Below are 17,888 nucleotides of genomic sequence, written 5' to 3' on the forward strand. Positions count from 1 at the left end.
TTCTTCCCTACCATTAATCTGCCTGAGACCAACCCAGGGTCACATTTAGCTTAGGCTGGGTCGCTATCTTCTCTATGTGGGTTTTATTGTTATATCCCATCCTGACAGAATTATTGAGGGCCTGTGGTCTTGATCTCATGATCATGAGTTGGATGGTGATGAATTATAATAAGAATTATAGAGAAGAGTTACATCTGGCCTGTCCCTCCTAGCAGAGTAGTCATCCATGTCCAGTGGATGTGTTTCTGCAGAGTTGCTTCACCTCTCTTTTCCTTGCATATCTAGAAACTGGATGATACTAGCTCCTCAGAAGGAAGCACCATCGATATCAAACCAGAAGTAGAAGAAGTCCCTGTGGAACAGCCTGAGGAATACTTGGATCCAGATGCCTGCTTCACCGAAGGTACAAGGGGCAAGGAGAGGAGTGAGCATGTGCACGGCTCATGGATGTGTCTGTGCCAGGTGGGGGGTGTTTGGTGGCTATCTTCAAGAACTTTGTTCCCAACCCCCAATTTTGAAGAAAGATGTACCGTTTCCCATACTCAGTTCTGACATGTAAGTTTCTCTTCTCCAGCTTCTCTTTTGTCTTTCTGCTTTGGGCATCAGCCCAAACTCAGCCATGAAAACGTCCTCTCCTGTTGTGGCTGTGCCTGTCTCCTGACTCCAGAAGGCCTTGCCCCGTTAACCTTTGTAGTATAGCCTCAGCCCTGCCACTGGCTTCATTCTTGAATCAGATATGCTGATTTAGCCACTGTCCTTCCTGCTGTGTGGTGGGGCCTGGGAGATGGAGGAGAGGGCGGGTCTGGGTAGGGCAAGTTTCCACAGTCTGACCTCCTCTCACACTGGTACCAGGTTGTGTCCAGCGGTTCAAGTGCTGCCAGGTCAACATTGAGGAAGGGCTAGGCAAGTCTTGGTGGATCCTGCGGAAAACCTGCTTCCTCATCGTGGAGCACAATTGGTTTGAGACCTTCATCATCTTCATGATTCTGCTCAGCAGTGGTGCCCTGGTGAGGTCCAGGGGAAAATATGATGAGGCTTTGGCTGGGGAAGGGTAAAGAGAAACCAGTGGGAGGAGGCTGGATGGGGCCCAAGCCTGGTGATTTTAAAGTACAGATGAGCTGTGGCCCTGAGAATAATCATCTATTAAAGTACTTCAGGCTGGTGTTTTGAGCTTTGGGCATTAAAATCCACACTTACCCACATCCTGATCTTCTGATGCCTAAGACCACCTTTTCGTCAGGATGAGCACACAAATTACCACGTGTCCTCAGTACCCCCTTCACCCCAGCCTAAGCAGCTTCCTCAGATGAACTTCCCTCTCTCACCTAACACCCCAATTTCTCATTCTATACGTTTCAGTAGCTCAAGATGAGGGAGGTGGTGTTCCTCCTCCCTCTCCCTTCACATCCTACTGGTTTTGGAGAACCCACATTAGCAAACATTTAGAGAGTCAGATCTCTGGTGCAGAGGTTATTTATATTCACGTTGCCCTAGGTGCTCATCATTCGTTAGTGAGGTGTACAGGGTGCTGAATACACAGTACCTCCCCTGTGATGACTAATGGTCTTGGCATTTGCTCTCATTTTTAGCCTGATTATCACTGAGACAACTGGACAGGGTCTGGTATGAGGGAGTCATCTGTGACTGAGGAGATTTGAGGACAGAGGGACTAAAGGCAGCACACATTTTCTTCCTTTCATTAAAGGAAAGGTGAAGAGTATAGAATTTTGAGATGTTTTTAAAGAAAGTGGATACATTCATGTAAGTAAGAAATCAAGCTACATCTAAAAGCAAAAATAATAATAACAAGAAGGGAGAAAACTCAAATTTGGTGTTAAAGACAGTAACTCAAGAAGTTTCACTGGCTTAGAAGGTAAAAGACCAGGAGAAGCTGACAGAGGCGTAGTGTATAGTAATAAGGAGCCCAAGGACAAAGAGGATGACTTTCTGACTAGGATGTGAGGAGTGGGGAGGATTATGCAGGCAGGCATCAGGACTACAGCAAGAGGCCCAGAAGATGGGATGAGAACCATGGTCTGAGTGAGGGGCAGCCAGACTGTCTCACCTGCCCCAGATCACTTTTTGCATTACTGAGCATTCATGCCATGCTTCCTGGCACAGTGACAGCAGCATGGTCTCTGCCCCTGAGGAGCAGAAGGATCAGACTAGGGCGAGTGACTAGAGAAGGGTATTTGATCATTGTCATCATCATTATTCTTTAAATCTAGTAAGTAAACAAAAACACAAAAAAACAGAACACACCCCATCCCTTGCTGCTTTTCTTCCCTGACTCCATAAAAAGAATAAAACAGCAGGACAGCAAAAGTTTTGAACTTTCTTTACTGATCACCTTTGACAATTTTTATTTGTCATGGATGAGCAAACAGTGGATACCTTAACTCAGGACAGGAAGACCTTGTGCCATAATAGGCATGAGATTTAAGAATAGTGAAGGGACTGAAGCTACTAGAGCATAGTTGTAGTGCGATCTCAGAGATAGGGGATCCTTAGAATGAATTTCTAACAAATAGAGTTAAGGGAAAGCCTGACATAGAAGCTGCTGCTTTTTTAATTGATCAGAGAGTATTTATTGTACTAAGTCCATGAGAAGGATTGTGGATCCCATGACTTCTGTGTCTACTGACCACTGATGAAACTGGAGCACCTGATGTTCACATGCCTCCATTTTGGAAGATGAGGTTGCAGACAGTCGGACTCCAGATTTCCTTCTGGAACAGTTCAGAGCAGGCACCTCCCAGGGGACTTTTTTCTACTTCCACAGTTTTTTTTTTTTTCCATGTTATGTAAGTGTCCCTTCTCTTAACATCACCCTGCACTCTGCAAATGGGAATGCTCATACCTTCATATCAAAGAATTATCTCATTCATGGATATCAGAGAAGAAAGCCATACTACAATTTTCTACCCCTAAGTATCTCCCACCCCTATGGCCCTCCACCCATATCTGTGGTATCAAGGGACTTGAAACAAAATATATTGTCATATGTGTAATATTGGTGAAGATATAGAGAAATTGGAACATTCATATACTGCTGGTAGGAATATGAAATGGTGTAACCACTTTGGAAAACAGTTGGACAGTTCCTCAAAAAATTAAGCATAGAATTAACAGCAGTTCTGTTCCGGGCATATGAAAAATAAAAGCATATGTTCACATAAAAACTCACATACAAGCATTCATAGCAGCATTATTCATAATAACCAAAAAAATTGAAACAACACAAATCTTCATCAACTGATGAAGGTTAAACAAAATGTGACATAACCACATCTTGGAATATTATTATACCACAAAAAGGAGTGAAGTACTGATATACACGACAACATGGAAGAACTTTGAAAGCTTTATGTTTAGTTAAGAAATAAGTCATGAAGGACCACATGATATATGATCCCATTTATATGAAATGTCCAGAATAGGTAAATTTATAGAAAGTAGATTAGTGGTTGCCTAGGATCAGGGGAGTAGGAAGAGGCTGCGGGGTGATAACTAAAGGGTATGGGAGTTCGTTTGAGTTAATGATCTAAAATTATGATGGATGCATAATTCCGAATGTACTAAGAGCCGTTGAATTTCTACATTTAAATGGCTGGATTATATGGTATATGAAGTATTCTTCAATAACGCTGATAAAAAAAAATAAAATAAAACCTTGGGTTGGGGATGTAGCTCAGTGGTAAAGCACATGCCTAGCATGAGCAAGTCCCTGGATTCAATACTCAACACTGCAAAGATATATAATTAAAATGTGTAGCAGGGAAGTAAAGTGGAAGAGGCAGGAAGCTGATGAAAGGCCAGCTTCCCAAGAGCCTGTTTACCTTTCAGCACTGTAGTAGGCAACTGTTGCCTCTCTTTCAGGCCTTTGAGGACATCTACATTGAGCAGAGGAAGACCATCCGAACCATCCTGGAATACGCTGACAAAGTCTTCACCTACATCTTCATCCTGGAGATGTTGCTCAAGTGGACAGCCTATGGCTTCGTGAAGTTCTTCACCAATGCCTGGTGCTGGCTGGACTTCCTCATCGTGGCTGTACGTGTCCTGCTTTCTGTTGCCCAACCCTTCTAGCAGGAAAACAAAGGGGTGTCTCCCTTTAGTGGCTGAAGCTGCCTGGGGCTAGGTATAGCTCAACCTATGGGTGTAGGCTCCAGTGAAGTTCCTTTCAGTGCTCAAATCTTAACTGTAGGAATGGGAACTCTGAAGTCTGCATTTGCTCCAGGGACACACCAGCCAACTCTTTACTGTTGGGCTTGGCTTAATTTTATGTTCAGAGATTAGGAGTGAAAATGGAATCGTTGGTCTCAAAGTTTTTGTTTTTAGCCTGGGAACTGGAAGGTTCTTGCTCCCCACCAGCAGGATGACCTCTTTTGCCAGGAAAAAGGGGTGAGGGGTTGAAGTGGGGCTGTTGGGGTGAAGTAATAGTAGGGTCTGTGCAACTCTCCTGGCCATTCCCATACTTACCTGAGCAAATCAGTTTATCAGGGAGGGTTCTTGCATTGCCATTTCTACAGTGATCACCAAGTGAGAAATCCTTTTTCCTTCCAGGTTCCAAGACCCTCTCCAAGACTTGATGGCTGTGACTACTTGTATTATTTTTCAGGTTAGAAGCTGCATCATCTGTAACTATTTCTCACCCTACAAGAATTTGCTTCTTGTTGGCTTTACTAAAAATAGTGATTGTTTTCTTGTTTTGTATAATAACTAAAGCTTTTTTTTTTCCCTAGACAAATCAGCATTTAAAGAAAGAGTACATGGGAATTGCTGGACCAGGGCCCATGGAGAATTCACATCCTACCAGGGGCTGAGAAGCAACACAAAAATGGGGTGGTTGGGTCTAGGTTGGTATGTTTAGAAGAGAAGGTTCATTGATAATGGTGAACCATCCATAGAGTACTTCTGGAATGTAGGATATGGTGATATGGAAATCTCTCTCTACAGGAGCCCAGCACTCTTCACCAGTAATGATTTCTGTTCCATAAATGCATTCCTTTCCTAACAGTTTGAATTCCTGTGGTTAATGACATCTTTATGAGCTATCACTGTGTCTCCATTTTCTTCCATTTCAAAAAGCCAGCCTTTGGGAAGATTTCTGAATGAGATGAGGAGGCCACCCTGTCCTCTTAAGATAAACCAAAAAGATAATTGCCACAGTCCTTGGCAATAAGAGATCTCTGCACTCCCTTAAGCAACCATCAATGCCATCTGTGAGGGACCTCTCCTTTCAGACAGAAAGCTGCAGTGCTGAGACTTAGCCAGAGTGTAGAATAAGGCCCAGAGACCTGAAATCAGACTGGACCAGCTCTCTTTCTAGAGAAAGGGAAGTTCCATTTCACAGTCACTCCTCTGGACTGCCCAGAGTCAGGTAAGGCACCTATGGGAGCTCATCTTTTGGACCTTGTGAGGACTCAGACATATGCATCTGCTACCATACTCCAGCTACCCTAGGGATGCTGTAATTTGAAACAAAGCCTCCCACTATGGCCTTTCCCTCCACCGTCTACCGCACTCTCTTCCTCTTTCTCTGGGGTGATCTACCCCAGGATTTAAGTATGTTGGTCAGATATTTCACATGCCTCTAGTACCCAAGTAGCCTACTAAATGCGTAACAATCCTACACATCACCTTTTTTTTTAACAAATATATTTATTATATACTATGTAGAAAGGGATTTAAAAATAATAATAATACAGGCATATGGCCAGTTGACAGCAACCCATCAGTTCCTCTAGGTTTTGGGTTTTGCTGTATTATTACATTGCTTTGGGGCCTAACGCTGGTTCCAGAGAATGCTTCTGCACTGGTTTCTACCATGCTCTGTAGAATTGTCCCAGAGCCATAGGGAGTCACAGGGAGACAGGCAAGCATGGTCCAAACCTCTGCGGAGCTTATGTTATCTATTAGGCAACTCTGATCTGATTATAAGTATATGGTAACCCAGCATTTTGGGAATGGATCTCTCCTAGAAACCTCCCTTTTATTGAGTTCTTTCCTCCAACGGAACAGTTTATTTATTCTTCACTTATCAAATGCTTATTGAGCACCTACAATATGCAAAGCCTCTTGCCTTCCAGGTGCTGTGGGGAATACAGCGAGAGTTAGGCATGGGAACTTCTCCATAAAGGTCTGAAAAGACAATATTCATACACAAAGAACCACCAGCTTGAAGCCTAGCATGCTAAGTGAAAATACCCCAGTCTATCACATTGGTTGTACAGTTTGTCATCAATGAGTTGTGGATGGACAATATAGCTTGGACTGGCATCAGAGCTTTTGCTGGGTAAAATATATGGTTCCCTTTGTATTTTGGAACAACCAGCAAGTATAAATTGTAGAACCTAATTTACCACCATCTCTGAGAGACTCTTCCTCCTAGTTGATCATCTGGTGACTTGATACCTGGATCTGTCATTCATTTCCACATTTGTTTCCCTGATGGATGTTCATTTTTCCTTGTTGCATCATCAAGCTGCTGATTTTTTTTTTTAGATACCTGTGGATAACCCAAACAACTTCTAAGATCAATTCTTTTTATTAATAAGTCATTTAAGTTCCAAACAGGGTCATTTTGTTTCGATCAGGTCATTTACTGCCACAGATATTGTGTCCTGTAAAAGAATGTTAGCATCTTTTCTCTAGGGAAATTTTCCCCATCATTTGCAGCAGTTAGCCAGCATATCCATTCTAAGGATGGGAGCTTTCAGAGACCATGCTTCTCATCCAGGGTTCACTACTGAAAACATTTTCTGTTTGAATATATTTACTTATTTTGAAAATGTCACCTAGTGTGTTTTTTTCCATGCCTGCAGCCATAGATACCCTGGATTTTTTTTTTTTTTAAAGAGAGAGTGAGAGAGGAGAGAGAGAGAGAGAGAATTTTTAATATTTATTCTCTAGTTCTCGGTGGACACAACATCTTTGTATGTGGTGCTGAGGATCGAACCCGGGCCGCACGCATGCCAGGCGAGCGCGCTACCGCTTGAGCCACATCCCCAGCCCCCGATACCCTGGATTTTGATTCCTCAGTTCCTTTTTTCTCTTTAGGTTTGATTCGTTCTTTAAATTGTACTTTAAGTAATGTTCTGATTATCTCCAATGAAGGTTTAACATGGAGACTCAGAGGATTATGTGAGCCCTCAGCTGCTAAGGAATAACCCAGATAAGACCCTTATTGATTCTGTCTTGGGAGATCTTCCCTCAATCAATTAGCTGAGCAGTTTATCTCTCAGCAGCATTTTCGAGCCAGCGCTGAATTGGCCTCTGTACCTTCTTCACCCCTCTCCCCACTGTAGACCTGATCATTAACAGATAAGTCACCCACCCTGAAGAGGTGGGGTCCTCTTGCATTGTGTGGGGCCAGTAGCCAGTCAAAGCTTTGTTTTTTACAATCTTTACCTGACAGAGTTCACAGGATGAAGCTGACCTAGGGGACTTTTGAACTCAGATAATGAGTTGAAATGGGATAGCTTACCTTCAGATTTTATAGCTTCAATAAGAGTCTGTCGATTTTAGATTATTTGGGGTTAAGAGTTGGCCGAACTTGAGAAAAGTTACCTCAATATAAATTTTCATTGATAATTAGAGATGGAGCAGAAGTGACTGGTCAGTGCTGCTATGTTCCAGATACGGCTTTTGAAGCCCTTATTTTAGGCAAGGATTAGCCCTTGATCATCTTACTCTCAAAGAATGTGAATAGCCAAATAGGGCAATGTTTAGTTCCAGGTTTACTTTGGATATTGCCTGGGACTCCATAGAAGACACCTAAGCTGATGAATTATGAATGCATGCATAAATCAAAAGTGCATGGCCCATTTTAAAATTGAAACCTTTAAGCCTTCTCATCCCTGATCCTTGTAAAGTCATTGACCTTTCACTTCTACCCCATGCCCATCCTGATACTTAATTATAAATTTCCTCATTTCTAAAAGTGTGTGCATGTGTACACAGTTCAGAGATATGGAATCAATGAACTAAAGCCCTAAAAGCAGCAAATGAAACTAAATTGTAGGGTTTTTTCTTTTCTAATTTAAAATATCATCAATTAAACTAAGTAATATGAGGTGGAAATATCTTAACCTACTCCAGAATCTGTGGTACAATATAAGCACAATGCTACTCTAAAAAACCCTATGCCCAGCCAGGTGCGTGACGCACGCCCATAATTCTAGCAGCTCAGGAAGCTGAGGCAAGAGGATTATGAGTTCAGAGCTAGCCTTGGCAACTTAGCAAGGCCGTAAGCAATTCATTGAGACCCTGTCTCTAAATAAAAATATATAGGGCTGGGGATGTGGCTCAGTGGAAAGGTACCCCTGAGTTCAATCCCTGTTATCAAAAAAAAAAAAAAAAGAGAAAAAAAAACCTACACCCAGACACTGTAGGATATGACCAGCTAAAGGTATGTTCAGATCTGATGCCCCCTAGGATCAGGCCCAAGCAGCCTGAGGTATGTTTAGTAGCCAGTGTTAAGATGTCATTATGTAACTCCCCTAGAGCTCTGTTAGAACAAGGTAAGTTTGCCTCTAGAAGAGCAGGAAAGCATTTCACCCAAGTGTAGACCTGGAGACCTGCAGACTACTTTCCCTAGTATGTCAATAGATCAGCTCTGGATTATTCTGACACTGGTGATCCTATTGGAATATTGTCATGTAACCTGTCTGCTTCAGACGGATCTTCCACAATGTGTTTTTGGAAGAAAGGACACTGGCCCAAGGGTCAGCAGTGTGGGCATCTCATCCTGGCTCCAGAATTGCCACCGACAGTGGGCAGGTTTTTGTGTATGATGGTAAAAGTTTCTTCATCTGTATAAAATGGAAAGTTTGAATTTTTTCTCCCAAGAATTTTGCCAGCTACTATTTTAATGGTGAAAGTTATAGAAAATTGTTCTGAAAGTGACAAACTTGAGGCCAATTTATTTGGGGATGTTCTGGAGGAAAGAATGGGAATTATAAGAAAATGTATAGATTTAGTTATTGAGACCTACCTAAGTTCTTATGGCCATGAAGGAGTCATAGTTATGCTTATAAATTGGAAGGATTCTTTATTAAAAGTGAGAAAGAAAATCACTTGAATGGTCATGGGGTCAAAATTCTGTCAAGGAGTTTCCTTATTTGGTTCTTTTTTGGGAACTGCAAAGTCACCTGCGGTACTTATGGAATATATTTCCTTTGTTGATGTAGTGGCTCATCAGATTCTTAAACAAATGGTTTCTTGTCAACCAGGAGTAAGAGAGCTTGTCCCTGTTGGAAATCCCATGGTGAATGAGCAGAGGAGGGGGCGGCTTGTGTGGAGTATGTGTATTTATCTGTATTCTTTTCCATAGGTACCATTAAATTTGTCTGGCTTAATTTAATGGGAACTTCTGGGACCTGCAGAGACTGTAAAGGGCGAGGGTAAGGTTCTTGTCATCTCTTCAGGCTCCTCTCCTTCCAATGGAACTTCCTCATTCTCTCCCTCTCCCTTCAGCCTCTTCCCTTTCCAACTTGTGTGTATGTTTTACCGCCTTCTCTCAATTTATTCTTCCCTTTGTGTTTTTTCTTCTGCCTCTCTCAACCACCTTTCCTTCCAGGTCGTTTGAGTCAAGTTGAAATAGGCAGCTGGTGTTACCCACTTGCTCCACCTGGGGGGCCCAATCTGTGTAATTCAGTGCTAGGGGCTTTATTCTAACACTCTGGAACCTCTGTTTTCTTTTTTCTTTTTTTTTCTTTTTGTTTCCTTTTTTGTTTTTGTTTTTCTCTTCTGTTTCCGTGTAGGTCTCTTTAGTCAGCCTTATAGCTAATGCCCTGGGCTACTCGGAACTAGGTGCCATAAAGTCCCTTAGGACCCTAAGAGCTTTGAGACCCTTAAGAGCCTTATCACGATTTGAAGGGATGAGGGTAAGATACTAAGAGCAGCTGATCCTTCTGCATGCCAATGGAAACTGTTTAAGCATGCTAGAACTGATCACATGGTGGAAAGATCATTCAAACACGGATTCTGTGATGCAGCTGCCGATTTGATCCTCCACTCTTTATCCCCCGCACCAGCCCCGTGCGCAGGGGAGTTGCATTAAGCTGCCTCATCACATTAATATTGGCCCCACTCCCAACAACATGCCATCGCAGAACATGTTAACATTGGCTATTCTCATTTGGCCTGGCTTACCTGTAGCACTTGGGGCGGCTTTCTGGGCTGTTGATTTAATAGGGAGAATCACCAGGTGCAAAGAAGGGGAATTATAACCCACAGACCCACCGAAAAGCATAGGCTGCAGGCAGGAAGAGTGCTGTGTAGGGGCATTAGCCAGGTGGGGACTGTGGCCTTGGAGTCACTGAGAAAACAGCAGAGAGGGGGTTTGAAGACACGTGGCAGGCTTAGAATTGGGGATGGAGCAGAATTTGGCATGGCCCTGGGAGAAGAAATGCTTTTCTTTCTATTCTGATTCCTCTTTTTGCACCTTGTTGTTCTCAGCCCAGTCCCATAAGGACTGGCAGCCACTGTCTGATAGCAAAGCTTTCCTCCTCACCCCCACCCCTCTGCCCATGCTATATGGTCCACTATCCTAATACTGTCAAAACAACAAACAGGGATGATGCTAGAGGACTGAATACCAATTAGTTCTCCTGAAATTTCTCAAGTCCTCCTATTCCTACTTTGGCGATACTCCACCCGAATATATACAGTACAGGGGCTGTCACCTTGCCAACTCAGAATAAGGCTCCCTCTTCTGGTGCCTTTTTCTTTTATGGTTTTGATAATTGTGCGTGTGTGCACATGTGTGCACACACTCACACTAAAAAGTCAATTTCCTAAAATCAAGTGGACAGCTGGTTTTGGTGATCATAGTTGTAACGAGAGAGGTCTGTTATACTTAACGAGACCAAGAAAACTCATTTCAATTCAGAAGTTGAATACTTGCAGGAGAGCAAACCAGAGGATCAGTTCTTAAGTGTGCAAATATCAGAATGTAGGAATAAAACTGAACTGTTGCAATAGTTCACATGAAGCAAGACTGATTGGAGAAACTAGATACCAGGACAGTGCTACTCCATTTATTCCTCGTCTGTGATCTCTGGCTGCTATTCCATAAAGCCACTCACAGTTGCACAGGAAGGTGAAAATTTCACTGGGACGTGGGAATTTTATCTAACTATTTTAGTGTATTCAGACAAATGCTTTTTGCAATAAACTGGTGTTTCTTCTGTAGCACAGTCACAGTTTGGTTTACTAAACGTGAGCTTTTTCTGTAGTCCTAAAAACCATCTGCAGGAAGGGAAGTTCCAACAGCAGCAATAAATTTATTTTTATTATTAAAGAAAAAGTTGGGGATGCTAAGTGTCCCACAGAGAAGAGAGGCTTCAGAATGTGTGCAATGAGGACATTATTAGGATCAGACTAAATGTAGAGAGAGAGACAAGACTCTGTGATTTTAATGGTCGTGGTTGAAAATAGAATTAAAATGCTCATCCCTACTTCCTGGCTTTCCCATGTTTTTCATAAGGAATAAATTTTTAAATAAATTATAGGGCTGGGGAGGTGGCTCAAGCAGCAACGTGCTCGCCTGGCATGCATGGGGCGCTGGGTTCAATCCTCAGCACCACATACAAATAAAGAGATGTTGTGTCCACCGAAAACTAAAAATAAATATTAAAAAAAATAAATAAATTATAATAGTGTTGTTATAGAGTTAATAATTCACTTTAGTGATTGAAAAATTGTGGACAAGATGCAACTAAATAAATGCCTTTAGAGATGATGCTTATTAAACATTGTGCCTAAGCTCAGTAGCCTGTAATGCCCCCATAGTCTCAGCAGTGATCCTGGATCTCCTAAAAGGGATTGGTAATACCTAAAGCCTCTACTCCTTGCCCCAAAATGCCCAACCAACACTTGTTACTAACTTTCTCCATCTGGTTGCTCACTGCTGTCCCTGTGGCAGAAAGTAGTCCCCACTGAGCGCCAGTTTGCTTATGAGGAAATGAGTTAAATAATCTGATGCAGGAGCCCTTTTAGTAGCCTCACCTTTTCCCTTTAGTTCCTCTTTTCCCCACCTTCCCTGAACTCTCAGTTTTCATTCCCTGGGAAACTTATCAACTTTCAAATAGCTTAGAAATGGATCCAGATCATTCAGAATGGATAATCAAAACAGTAGAAACTTTTAATGAAAATCGTCTACCTCAAGCTTTTTTCAAATAAGATTATTTGGGCAAAACCAAGTTTGAACCCAAAGCTGCAATTTAAAACAGTAACATTCAGTGAGGGAAACTTTGGTGTAGAGGTGCCACCTTATTGGGTTGTTGCCAGTCAGTCAACATTACTGACCAGGGCTGGTTGGGCAGGTAGAGAGAGGTCAGGATCTATTCCTGCCCTGCAGTTTCCCAGCCCTTCTGTGGAAGAGTAACCGCAGAAGAGATTGCATTTGACCCAGCTTAAGTTTCCCAGTAATAAATAGAACTAAGTATATATGTTTCACATAAATTTTGTTTTTCTACAGAGGAATGTGTTTTTCATTCTTTAGCTTGGGTTCTTCTGTATGCCAACACTTGCAAGATTACCATTAGAAAACCTTAAGTAAGAAACCTTCATGAACTGAATACCATCCGTGCAGATGGGCTCAACTGTCACTGTGCTGCTCCAATTATAGACTCAGACCTTCATTTGAGAGGGAGCATATGACCCCGGCCTGTCCTGGGATACTCGTTCAGTCTCCTCTCTCCTTCCTCAAACCAAAGATCAGAAAAATTGAAACACTCCTGATGTTGGCAAAGGAATACTTAATGTAGTTCTTTGCTTTTCTCTCCTCCATAGTAATCTTTATTTAAAGATATTGCTGTGCTATTAAATTTTTGAAAGTATACAATAGTAATGCTATGAAACATGCATGCATTTTTTGTTGATTGTCAGTACATAGTTGTCCATTAAAGCCATGTTCCCTCTGCCAGATATTAAAAGCTATTTGATGGATTTTATAGTGTTTAATGATCAAAAATGTCCTAGGCATTATAGAGAAGATAAAAATACTGTAAGAATTAGTATCCATTGGAATCTTCTCCCTTTTTTTTTTTAATTCTTGAGACTGTAGTCAGTGATTTTTTAACAACATGTCAAGAAATCTTAGGTAAGATTTATGTCCAACAAATTTCCATTGAAAAAAACTTTATAGATTGCTAGAACCTAACTTTGAGTAATATTTCTATACTGTATCTAGTTTTTAACAAAAATGGGTTTCATTATCATGAAGGGCAATGTCAAATAACTAGAGAGTAGCAAGAGCAAAAGAAATCCAATTATTAAGTGAATATCAGTGAAAATTTGAATTGTCTTTTATAATATATCTTTAGTGTAAAAGTTTAAAATAATAAGCCTGGTTTCTTCCCTTTAGTTACTGAGAATAATGGCATAATGACATTTCTATATGGGGCACAGTTAAATAATTTCTGTGTAATATTTTGTAGCTTATCAGCTAATGTTCACAGCAGGGAAGAACTGTTAATTCCATCAACTCTTTACTGTTTTGTTTATAAATCTAAGATGAGGAGATTTTCTTTGGTTGTGATTGATAAATATATATATTTGCACATTACAAATACATTGGATTAACTGGGTGCAGTATTGCATGCCTGTAATCCCAGCAGCTCAGGAGGCTTAGGCAGGAGGATCACAAGTTCCATGCCAGCCTAAGCAACCTAGTAAGATTCTGTCTCAAAAAAAAAAAAATAAAAAGAACTAAAGATATAGTTCAGTGGTAGAGTGTCCCTCAGTTCAGTCCCCAGTACCATGAGTGAATGTATGTGCACGCATACACAAAAAAGTATCAGATTTATAGGATTTTTATGTCATCAGCAAATCCTCAGCAAATATTTTTGTGTTTTGAGCCCTTTGATCAGATCTATGATGTTAAAGTTCAGAGATCACTTAGTTGATTATTCTTCCCTGCTGAAAATATTATCCATATTTAACAATAAGACTTAAGATACCATGTAGGATGGGTTAGACTGGGTTCAAATAGAAGTTTAAGATTCTCTGTATAGCCAGGCACCATGGTGCATGCCTGTAATCCTATCATCTCGGAGGCTAACGCAGGAGGATTGCAAGTTCAAAGCAGTTTAGCAAGACCTTGTCTTAAATATTTTTAAAAAGGGCTGGGATTGTGGCTTAGTGGTTAAGCACCCCTGGGTTCAGTCCCTTGTACCAAAAAAAAAAAAAAAAAAAAAAAAACAGATTGACTGTATAGTGAGAATTCCTGAAGGTTCTGAATTAAGGGGAAAAAAAACAATATTTTCAGGTTTCCATTTTTAGGGCTTACTTCCCAACTTTACACTGGTATTTGTCTAATAGAACATCATGATCTCTCACCTAAACTGCTGCAAAATGCTGTCACATAGACTTGAGCTTTTGAATCTTTACATGATCTACTCTTATTGTTTGAGAAATGATTATTCCATTTGTGGATCATTTGCCTTTTGCTTGTTCTTTTGCACATTCCATTGCTTTTTGGTGCCCTAACCAAAGGGTGAACAACTGTAGAATGAGAAGGTAAAATTTAAATCTGATTATCTGACAAATTTGATATCATAAATTCATAAAAGTAAATAGCATTCTCTAAAATAACATTAAAGATTTTCTGGATTTCAGATATTCTAGCTTTCCTTGCTCACAGTAATAAATATTTTATACTAATGCCAGAGTTATAAGATCTTGAAGAGATTTCTTGGTCTAAGAATTAAGAAATAACTGCCTCTCATTCTAAAGGCCTTCATATGTGAATTGGAGAATCACAAGATGAGTATTTTAATATCAAAGACAGAGTGAGTCCTAGCTGAATATTGTTGCCTTTTGATATAGGACAGAATAGGTAGTTCTTCTCAGCCATGTGTTCTGATGAATGACAGTGCAGTCTAAGACAAAAACAAAAGACAAAACCCAGTAGGATTCAAGTTAGAGCCCAGGGCTGCCCCCTGGCGTTCCTCATACAGCATGACCTCCCTGTCTCTCCCATGCTGTAGCTAGTTGGCAGCCTGTCATCTCTTACCTGTACCAAAAAACAGATGCAGGAACTTGGAAACACGTGTCACCTCCTCCAAACAAAACATCAGAGAAAACACAATTCATTTACATCCAATGTCTTTGTTTTCTACTCCATAATCCTCTTCAGTACTAGAAAAAGAAAGAAACAGTCTTCTGAGCCTTAGCAACCCTGCTTAAGACATCACTAGTGAAAGTTGGCAGAGATGAAACTAGCCTTGTTTCCTGTTCCATCACTAGAAATGTTACCTTTGTAAGCACTCAAACTCTACTAGTGAAAACTGCTGCAACAGTAGAGTTGTTGTCTGACAACTGTCACCTCTAGTATAAAGCAAAGTCCATGTTTAAAACAACCCAGAAACATCTATTCCTAAGGGTTTTTTTTCCTTTGCCCTTTTTTTAAAAAAAAAAAAAAAAATTCTTGAGACTGTAGTCAGTGATTTTTTAACAACATGTCATTTTTTTAGTTTCAAGAGCAGTGATCTAACCCAAAACTATTTTTAAAAAAAAAAGTCATGTTGATCTCTAATACATTGTGAAGAACAGTCAAGCCCTGGACTAAGCAGACAGATATCAACACTAGCCACACTGGGCAGCTCGTAGATTTAGAAGCCTACAAAGTCAGAAAAAAAAAAAAAAAAAAAGGCTGAAGAATAAACCTTGAGTAGAAAGCACATTTGTTCAGATTTTATTTTATACTGTTTGGTAGAGGGAATATAGCTTTTTTTTTCTTGAGCCTGCAAAATATGCATGCTCAGCTATTGCCTGAAAGATAACTGGCCTTGCATAGTCATAAAAGAGACGTTATGTACTGTTGAGTGATTCACTGCTAACCCAAAGGGCAGCTCTCTGTGGTTTTGAACAATCATGCCTTGTTTTTCAGAGGGGGAATGTGTTGAAAGGCAACTAGCAAGCTTGCAATTGCTCAGATTTTTTCCATGGGGGTTTATTTTACAAGTTGAAGAGGAGGGAGACTGGACTAAGAAATCTTTTTTTTTTTCTCTCTTTTTTTTCTTTTTTTTTTTTTTTTTTTTTTTTTTTTTTTTTGGTCCCAGGTTGGTGCCTAGAAGAGATGATCAGGGTCAACTTGGGCAGGGGAGTTTGTTTTAGTTGAAATCAACATGCAATTTATTAAAATTCCCCAAAATGTTGTTCACAAACTTAGAAATTTTTGGTCCTATTTGTGGATCTGTCCAGTTATTGCAAAGAAAACAGTTAAGCGCAAAGAAAACACATTTCCATAGCAGAAAAGCCACACAAATGTCATTCCCCTCCTGGAAATCAAAAGAATGTGCTTCCCTCACTTCCTGCCAACACTCAGCAACCTCCCCTTCCAATGCAGGTGGTGGTGAATGCCTTGGTGGGCGCCATCCCCTCCATCATGAATGTGCTGCTGGTGTGTCTCATCTTCTGGCTGATTTTCAGCATCATGGGAGTTAACCTGTTTGCGGGGAAATACCACTACTGCTTTAATGAGACTTCTGAAATCCGATTTGAAATCGAAGATGTCAACAATAAAACTGAATGTGAAAAGCTCATGGAGGGTAACAACACAGAGATCAGGTGGAAGAACGTGAAGATCAATTTTGACAACGTGGGGGCAGGATATCTGGCCCTTCTTCAAGTAGTAAGTATTATTATTTGTTCAATCTTGGGAAATTCAAGCAGCTAGCAGAAATTTCATTTGGTTCCTTCTCAACCGTACTTTCAGAATCGGAATTACTCTGAAACAGGGAGCAATATCATTTCCCAGACCAGTTTCAGGGAGACATCTTTCCTGTATATTCTGACTTCCACAAGATCTCATTCAAAAGGAACCTCTCTCTTTGTGCTCAGAACTAGACCTACTCAGCAACAACTAAAACTTGCTGCAACATAATAAAGTGGTAGCTCACCTCTCCCCAGCTCTGAATTGTAGTTAAAGAAGTCAAGAAAACAAATAAAAAGGACAATTTTGATGAAGAAGAAGAATCCTACATAATAGCTATGCTAAAGGCGGCTGTGCTGTGATTCTGCTGCTCTGACAGCTCAACCCCAGAAAAAGGGCTAATGTGGATAATATGGAGAAATGTGTTTTAATGATGTAGATAAGTCTCTCTTGCCTAACTTCATTCCATCATGCCTAGTTTTCTCTTCTTCTGTCGCCAATTTTTTGGAATATTTGACAAGACAGTTGATGCATTGAAAAGTTCATAATCTTTGGAATCAGACAGATGTAATCTGATATTTATTGGATATTCAATTTGGTACAAATTATTCCTCAGTTTGTTCGTCAATTAAATGTAGATTATAATACTCTACATGGTTGTTAAGTGAATTCATGAGCCAGGCACAGTGGTGCAACCTGTGCAATTCTGGAGGCTGAGGCAGGAGGATCACAAGTTCAAGACCTGCCTCAGCAACTTAGCAAGTCCCTGTCTCTGAATAAAAAAAGAAAAGACTAGGGATGTAGGTCAGTGGTAAAGTCGCCCTGGGGTCAATCACTGGTACCAAAAAAAAAGAGAGAGAGAGAGAGAGAGAGAGAGAATTCATGATACTTGAAAAATATCTTAGCACAATGTTCAGCACATAGCAGAGCTTAATTATGATAATGGCTATTATGTGTTTTCATTACTATGATTGTAGTACCCACATCATTCACTTGTTGTGAATACTAAATGTGAAATTGCAAATGAAGCTTTCACCCTAACCTAACACAGTAAGCACTCACTGTTAGGAAGAGGAGGCAAAAGTTAGGGGAATGAGCTGTATCATATCCTACCACAAAACTCTTTTGCTGTTATACCCCAGTTCAAGAAATGGAACCCACAAATTGAATCTGAACTGGAGCAGCTCCAGAAAATATTAGTCAGACATGGTATTCAGAGTCC

The 17,888-nt window shown here is 40.7% G+C and overlaps 1 protein-coding gene across 1 annotated transcript in view; it reads left to right on the plus strand.

The window, feature by feature from the left end:
* The window catches only part of SCN8A (sodium voltage-gated channel alpha subunit 8), a 176,337-nt gene that overhangs the window by 143,437 nt on the left and 15,012 nt on the right, over nt 1–17,888 (plus strand). Inside the window, exons 18-22 of the mRNA XM_081310121.1 lie at nt 286–403; nt 853–1,007; nt 3,880–4,053; nt 9,768–9,890; nt 16,361–16,645. Coding sequence (XP_081166247.1) covers nt 286–403; nt 853–1,007; nt 3,880–4,053; nt 9,768–9,890; nt 16,361–16,645 — 855 coding nt within the window. The remainder of the gene's footprint in view (nt 1–285; nt 404–852; nt 1,008–3,879; nt 4,054–9,767; nt 9,891–16,360; nt 16,646–17,888) is intronic.

This window comes from Spermophilus citellus (genome assembly GCF_964194105.1).
Source record: "Spermophilus citellus genome assembly, chromosome: 10".
Lineage (NCBI taxonomy): Eukaryota > Metazoa > Chordata > Mammalia > Rodentia > Sciuridae > Spermophilus > Spermophilus citellus.